Raw genomic sequence first — 7,934 nt, 5'->3', positions numbered from 1 at the left:
CATTGCCTGCAAGAAGAATGTAGATCACTTCAAAAAATATTTTTCTACAGATTAATGTCTTACATTTTCTTTAGATGTGTATTTTAATTTATTTTTAATAACAGATTAATGATTCTGACATTGGGTCAAAGAATCAGCAACAATACGTTAGTATGGGACAATAAGCTTTATCTATTCATTACTTCACCTACTGTATCTTTTATTCCTTTTAAACCTTTAAGTTCTCCTCTCGGTTACCTTAAAGTTGTAAAATCCAAGTTCTTGTCCTTTTGCACACTTCAAGCTAAAGATAAGTCTATAGGGATGGAAAGACTCTCTCCTGTCCTGGTGTTGTGAACAGGATACAATGTGCAGTATCTTACCCTTGTCCCTGTTAATTGTCAACAACATCTAATTATATTGCACCTTACATGAAGTAAAACATCCCAAGGGGTGTTATCAAACAGAATTTGACACAGCGCCATATTTAGAGAAGTTAGGTCAGATGACCAAAAGCTTGGTCAACATGGCATTTTATAAGGTTATAAGGAGCATTTAACAGCCAAGACAACTGAAGGCACAGCGAACGATGGTGGAGCACATCAATCGGACATCTACAAGAAGCCAGAATTCGAGGAATGTAGATATCTTAGAAGATTGTAAGGCTGCAGTAAATTTCAGAAGCTATAGGAGGGATTTGTAAACAATGAGAATTAAAAATTATCTTGCTGGACGGAGAGGCATTGTAGGTCAGCGGGCACACTGGTTATGGGTGAATGGGACATGGTGTGAATTAGGGTACAGGTAGCAGAGTTTTGGATGAACTCAAGTTTATGGAGGGTAAAGTTAGGAGGCTGTTAGAATCATCAAGTCTAAAGTGAATAAGGGTATGGATGAGGGTTTCAGCATGAGAAAGCTGGGGGTCACAGTCTCAGAATAAAGGTTGGCCATTTAGGATTGGGATGAGGAGAAATGTCTTCACTCAAATAGCTGTGAATCTTTGGAACTTTTTACCCTAGAGAGCTGTGGATGTTGAGTCAGCGAATATATTCAAGACAGACAGTATCCAAAAATCTATCTAAGGGAATCGAGGGATAGGGGAATAGTGCAGGAAAGTGGAGTTGAGGTAAATGATCAGCCATGATCTTGGCAAATGGCAGCACAGTCTCTAAGGGGTGAATAGCCAACTCCTGTTTCTATTTCCTATGAGCTGAGGCAGAGCCAGGAATTGGTATGAAGGTGGATTAGGTCATTTTGGTGGAAAAAATAAAGCTCATCTTTGGGTCGAATAAAGCACTAAGGTTGTGAACAATCGAACAATTATCAGGGAGAAGAAGGGAGCCGGTGGCTTAGGAATTGGAGTGTTCCCAACATTTAGTTGGACGAAGTTTATGCTGCTCTAATACTGGATGTCGAACAAGCAGTGTGACAAATTAGAAACAGTGGATGGGCTGAGAGAGATGGTGGTGAGGTTGAGCTGGATGTCATCAACATACACGTGGAAACCTGCCTATTTTCAGATGATGTCACCAAGGGAGAGCATGTAGATGAGAAATAGGAGGTACAAGGATAGATCCTTGGGGGCTCCACAGGTAATGGTGCAGAAGCAGAAAGGGAAACCACTCCAGGTGATTCTCAGGCTAGAACTGGATAGATAAGAATGGAATGAGGCAACTGCAGTTCCACCCAGCTGGAGGATAGAGAAGGCACTTGAAGAGGATAGTGTGGTCGAGTCTGTTGAAGGCTGTGGGCAGGTCAAGAAGGAGGGATAATTTACTATTGTCACAGTCACATAGGATAACTATTGAAACTTTGATAAAGGCCGTTTCAGTACTGTGGCAGGGTATAAATCAGATTGGAGGGGTTCAAACAAGGAGTTGCAGGAAAGATAGACACAGATGGGACAGTAGTTTGCAAGGATGTGAAGAATAAAGGGTAGGACCTTTGAGTAGTTAGTGATGGTGGATTTAGAGAGGAATAGGGCAGTAGCCGAAGAGGGGGAACCATTAAGAATAATTGCCAATATGGGGGCCAGGAAGGGAAGCTGAGTGGTCATCAGTTTGGTGGAAATAGGGTTAAGGGAGGAGGAGTTGTGTCTCATGAGTAAATTGAGATTGGAGGATGCAATGAGGAAATAGGAAAGAAACTAGAGAAAAATCCAAGTTCAGGCCTAGGGCAGGGCTCAGTGGGCTTGCAGGGGGGGACTTGTATATTTCAAATGACCTAACTATAATGAAAATATCCAATAAGAAATATTACAACTTGCATATTTAATTAAAACAAAAATTAGAAAGTCCCTGTTAGAGAAAAGAAGCAGCATGCATCTAACCTTTGTGGCCAGGTTCAAAGAGATGATCAAAAACTTGGTCGAAAAGTTGTGTTTTGACAAGGCTTTTAAAGGTGAGAAAGGAGGTAGCAAAGTGGAAGTGATTTGGGGACAAATTTCATGGAGTCGGGCCAAGATGCTGAGATCTGTCACTGAAATTGAAGCAAAAGGAATGGAAATGTGGGGGACAGTGTAAGAGACCAGAATCAATGAATTGGAAGATGCAAAAAGTGATGTAAAGCTGGAGAAGATTGTGGAGGTGAAGGAAGTGTTTATTGTGATTTTGTAGGTCAAAGATTTTAATTTGGTCTGTTGGTGGACAGGAATCCAATGTAGGTCAGAGAAGATGGGGGTAATTGGTGGGAGAGTTCTTAATTATTTTAAGCTTGGGAGGTTGACAAGCAGAGCATTGGAGAAGTCAAGATGCAACAAAGACATGATCATGATTTTGGCAGCAGGAGAGGAATGGAGGTGAAAGTAGACAGTCTTGATCGTGGACGGGGTATGGAGTTTTGAAGTTCATCTCTGGGTTAAACAGAATGACAATTTTGTATGCAGTCAAGTTCAAGCAAGTAGGAAACAAGGTAAGGGAATGGCATCAATGCCAAGGATACAAAATTTATGGCATGGCCAAATATAATGGCCTAGGTCTTCTGGTCAGTGGCAGAGCAGGAGCGCACGCTGCTGACTGCGTAGCAAAGTTGGAGCAGTCAGGACTTCCTCTCCCGACTGCAAAATGCAACAATCGACAGATGGACCCAGGAGGGCTAGTGCTGAGGTGCAGAAGCACTGAGGCCACACCCCCTTTGAGGTTATCAGAGGAAGGAATGCCCTTTTAGGTGCCAGTGTTGCAGTGTTCTGGTAGGTGGTTTTTCAGGTTTTTGAGCATTTTTTTAAAACTATCGCTAATCTTTTAAAAACTTTCAATTGTTTTACAAGTTTGCATAACCTTTCATTTAATGTGATTAAACATGGAAAAATTTTGAAATTAATTAACTAAGTACATGAAATAAATAGGAAAGTGTATTTTACAATGTTAAAAGTGTAGCCGAATAAAATGAGTAAGATGAACAGGTGTTTACATAAGTGCTTTTAGGGGCTATCCGGTGTTCACAGCCGTTTATAAGTGTCTTTAAGTGCTTTTGATTGTCCCCCTTCATTCAACTTTTAATTCTAGAAATTCCCCACCCACAGCATCCCTGGCTCTGCTCACAACTGCCCCTGCCCTGCACCCAGGCTCTTCTCTGACTTCGCTGGGATAGAGGATCTGAGGGTGCTAGGGGAAGGTTTTGTGAATGGTGCTGGGAGAAGTGTGAGCAGAGCCAGGGGGAGGGAAGTGGTGCTGGGGAGGAGGCAGTGGGTGTGAGGGAGAGTGCTGGGGATTTGGGGGAGGGGCAGGGAACAGAGCTGGGGATGCAGGATTGTTCTGAGATTTTTACTGATTTAAATGGCTGTGCTGAGGGACCAGGCATCTCGTCTGCTAGGAGCAGCACGAAATAAATCAATCTCAACATTCGTCACTATTGGGTCTGGAAGATCTGGGTCATTATATTTGCACCTTTCAGTGGTGAACTCTGGGTAATTCTGGCACACTTATGACAATATCAGTCAGGTGGACATCCCAGAATGGATGAGGGAAGGCAATGAAGGAAGTGGTAATAATGTACAGATAGCTGATGGCAGCAGTTTTTGGAAGACGACCCTATGTCTTTGGAAGATGCCAGCTAAAAACACCGTGTAGATGAGGAAGCGAAGATTAGTGATGAAGATTCAGGGAACCTCAAAGATGGCTATGCAAAAACTTGTGCCGACCCGAAGATTGCATGGGCGCTGAAAAATCGCTGTCAATTGGCACCTCGAGGGCGTTACGTGGTCTGTTAATTAATGGCGGGCGCGCATTGGAGATCATCATGTGCCCGCCCAACGAAATATCGCGACGGCGTGCAGTGACTTTGGGACACTCGTCCGACGTCACCGCATGTCATTTTACGTGTGTGCATGCAGGGCCCGCCCCCGCATGCCAACAGGAAAATTCTGCCCTTTGTGTTTTTTGGCAGCTAAGGATATGGATAATTCTCCTGAGTTCCCCAACAGTCTTCACTGATTCCTTCTTTGATCATGAGGGGCTTCTCTACTAATAACTGTTTCAACGTGAAGTTATTAATTTTTATGTTGTCCAACATATATGTAATTCTGCACGACATACCGTAAGCACACATGATTATTGCTTTTATATTGTACAGGAAAGAAAAATATCAATCAAATCTTTTTTGAGTTATAATGGTTGGGTTAGGCTTGCAGTAAATAATGGTCATCGACACTTATATTCAACTCTGCAAGGACCCAGTGGCTGTTGGGTTCCTACTAAATGAAGCAGACTCTGAAAAGAGAGAAAGAAGAATCTGCGATCAATGTTACATTTCAATAACAAACTTAAATGTGCAACAGTTTCTGTTCCATTATTGTCATGGGTGATGCACTTTTCACAGCTACTACACAAACATAACTAATGAAAGCTACATTTGATAGAGTATAATTACAAATGCAATATGAACCATGATTCGATATATGTTTGAGATATGTGGCATGTTACCTCGTACTGTAGCATTCGTACTACATGCTCTAGCATTTCCAGAATGGCTTTTTATGAGATAATACAGAATCAAACCAACATTATGTTAATGATACTGAGAAGCCAGATGTAGCTTTAATATTTTTCTTAGATAAGCGGTATGCACTCTGATCAGGCATACATGGTTAAGATGCAGAGTACAACTTCTTGTACTTTACCTCCATAGTATGCATGAGTTGACACCTCAGAAGAGCATCCCATACTGCACCAGACATTTTTCCAATTCCTACATCTGCCATCCTGTAGTCTTTCCAGTAAGGAAGCCAATTAGTGCTGAATTAGAATGGTGTCGACTTTCCAGTCATGAACTGATCTTGGACTTGATTTAAGAGAGAAATTGAATGGTAATTTTTTGATTTTGTATTTGAAGATGGTCCACATGCATGAAGAGAATATGTTTCAGATGTTGTCTTTTTGAAACTATAAGCTTGCTGGCCAATTTTTCTTCTGCATCAGCTATGACTTTTAGCATCGGTTGTATGATTCTCATCAATGGAATAGCAAATTTTAAATTAGAGTTGTCATCAACCCTTCCTCCTTCTCAGCAAAACACACCCACTTCTATCAAAATAGTTAACATATTACTGATCTGCCAAATCATTCGGCTTGCATGCCACTTATATTGCTTTTACCTCTTTTGGGAGAGGATCCAACAGAGTAAACTCATACTTGTGAAATATGAGAGCAGCAAACATTTGAATTTCCAGCAGTGCAAACCATCTGGGAGGAAACAAAACAGCTGTTTGAAGAAGAAATCAGGCCCAATGCAAAATAATTAGACTCTAATTATAAATTATATTTCACTAACAATCAGATTATTGAAACTTTATTTGTATTTCCTTCTATCTTTTCTAAAGAGTCCTGAGCCAGTATGTACTGTGTTTTTATTACTGCACCTCATTGTTAGATAAACTTCCTGGAGGTCAAAGCATGGCATGGCCTTTTTGCTTATTATGCCATTTCTTCAATCTCTAGTAAGTTTACATCCACATGCACAAATCCCGAATATGATGCACAATCTTTTAGGGCAAATGCTTCAGTGCATCAGTAAAGAAATAAAATCCAATAGAGAAAGAGCTACGCAGGGCAACAAATGGCAGCTCCAGTTCATCCAACACCTGTACATAAAAACAGGAAGTGCTGAAATACTCGGCAGGTCTGACAGTATCTTTGGAGTGGGATACAGAGTTAATGTTTCGAGTTGAACATGACTCTTCTTCAGAACATCTGTACATGAGAGTCAGCGGTGATGAGTTGTGGGAGGAATAAAAAGAAGTACATACATCAAGGGTGCAGGGTGGCTTGCATCCATACAAATTCAGTAGCAGCATCCAGTGCCCTTCAAATTATTTTATTTCGTGTTAATGTGGACTCAGCACTGGGTGCTTGGTTCCAGTAAATTTTCAGCAAGGGGAAAATCCAAGATGGTGACTCAAACCAACTTTACAAAACCTTCATTGATTTGATTAAAACAGTATCTCCTTTGATTATTCTTCTGGCAGCTCATGCTTAATTCATTTTCATATGTCCTTAATGGTTCCCAGCCAGGTTGTTTTCTTTTGATTCTTATACTCCCTGGCTACTGAGTTCAGATTTGTCGGTGTTTCATAAGTGTAAAATCTCAGCCACAATTATGTTGTCTTCAGTTTCAAACCGGATGTAAGAGACAGCAAGTGTGGTGCACAAAATGAAATGCAAGACATATGGCAGGTGATGCCTCAAGTTCGATGAACAAGAAATGTGTACTGTTTTAAATATGTTAACCAGCAAATCTTCTAGGGTGCTGCGGTTCCGAATCTCTAGTTCATAATTCATATATTTTAGAATATAACTTTTAGTTTTAGGAATTAAAAGTTTTAACTTGAGATAAATGGGGGCATCTGATTGAAAAACTGAGAAGCAACCCTGAAATAAATGTAATTCAAACAAGCTTGGAGTTAATTACAGTTATAAGTTAACCTATGTGTTTCTTCAAGGTCAGAGTTAGAAGTGTAAAACTAAACAATGGATGACCATTTCTGAACTTCCTGGTAGAGCCAGGATATCTATCGTTATATCTATAGAAGAAGCTAAAAGCTAGCAATTCTGAGAAAGAGGGCCATAAAACGCCATTAGAGGTGGAAATTATTCATATGGGTTACAGAATCAAAGGTAAAATAATTGATTTACATTTCTGTTTGAGGATATCCCAAAGCATGCCACATTGTCAGTGATGGGTTGGGAGAGCTGGAAGGTTCCTTTGTTTAGTTGATCTGGGTGTTTCTTACAGAAGGCAGTTGCAGTTTTGGTTCGGGTATAGACTGCAGCTCAGAGTCAGGAGAGCCAAAGGAAATAAATGTTAGTCAGGCCGGCACATTAAGCAGAAAAATACTAACTTTGTCATTCACTCTGTGGAATATGAGTGAGGCTCAAGTTCAGTTTAGAATTAGTGAGGAGAAAAGGAAGCTGGAAAATTTGTCTTGCTCAAAACTAGAGAAAGAAATCTACAGTGGTCCTCATAGAGCCTTGTGGCAGAAGACAATTTGCAGTTAGCTTGGAAGCAGTACACTTGGAACAGGCAACAAGGAAGTATCTGCCAGGAGCTGGGAATCAGCTGTGGGACCAGCAACTGTACAGAATCTTTAGGGGTACAGAGGGTCATTAGGAACAAGGGGTGTTACCGATATTTAAATCCCTGAGAAAGAATGCAGTGAAGCCTAAGTTTCAGCTGGGAAGTCATGAGGTTTTGAAGAGAATTTGGAGGGTCACTTAATGGAAGGATCCCTGTGAAATTTCATAGCTTGGAGAATAGCTGGAACACTGAAGAGACATCAAAGTGAATTCCAGAGGGGCGGTGCTGTGGCATACTTTTGGGTTGGTCCCAGGAAAAGCGAGTGAACCTCCAAGATTCTTGGAATGTATGAGGGAACTCTTGGCGAGGGGTGGGGGGGGGGGGTGTGTGGGGGAAGGGGGCAAGTAAAATATGGAACTGAATTCATAGCATAAGTAGTTATTAAC

The 7,934-nt window shown here is 41.1% G+C and overlaps 1 protein-coding gene across 2 annotated transcripts in view; it reads right to left on the bottom strand.

Annotated features, from left to right (window-relative positions):
* Positions 1 to 3,178: 3,178 nt before the first annotated feature.
* Positions 3,179 to 7,934, bottom strand: part of cyp39a1 (cytochrome P450, family 39, subfamily A, polypeptide 1) — a 51,482-nt gene continuing 46,726 nt past the window's right edge. Inside the window, exons 9-10 of one of the 2 annotated variants that reach the window (XM_078542027.1) lie at positions 5,570 to 5,657; positions 3,179 to 4,685 (exon numbers count right to left, since the gene is read on the bottom strand). In XM_078542027.1, the coding sequence (XP_078398153.1) occupies positions 4,617 to 4,685; positions 5,570 to 5,657 (157 nt within the window). In that variant the 3' untranslated portion in view covers positions 3,179 to 4,616. The remainder of the gene's footprint in view (positions 4,686 to 5,569; positions 5,658 to 7,934) is intronic. The other variant, XM_078542025.1, reaches the window with a different exon arrangement.

This window comes from Cetorhinus maximus, chromosome 5, assembly GCF_964194155.1.
Source record: "Cetorhinus maximus chromosome 5, sCetMax3.hap1.1, whole genome shotgun sequence".
In the NCBI taxonomy this organism is placed as follows: domain Eukaryota; kingdom Metazoa; phylum Chordata; class Chondrichthyes; order Lamniformes; family Cetorhinidae; genus Cetorhinus; species Cetorhinus maximus.
Note: the sequence above shows the minus strand (reverse complement) of the source record. Positions and strands in the feature narration are given on the sequence as shown.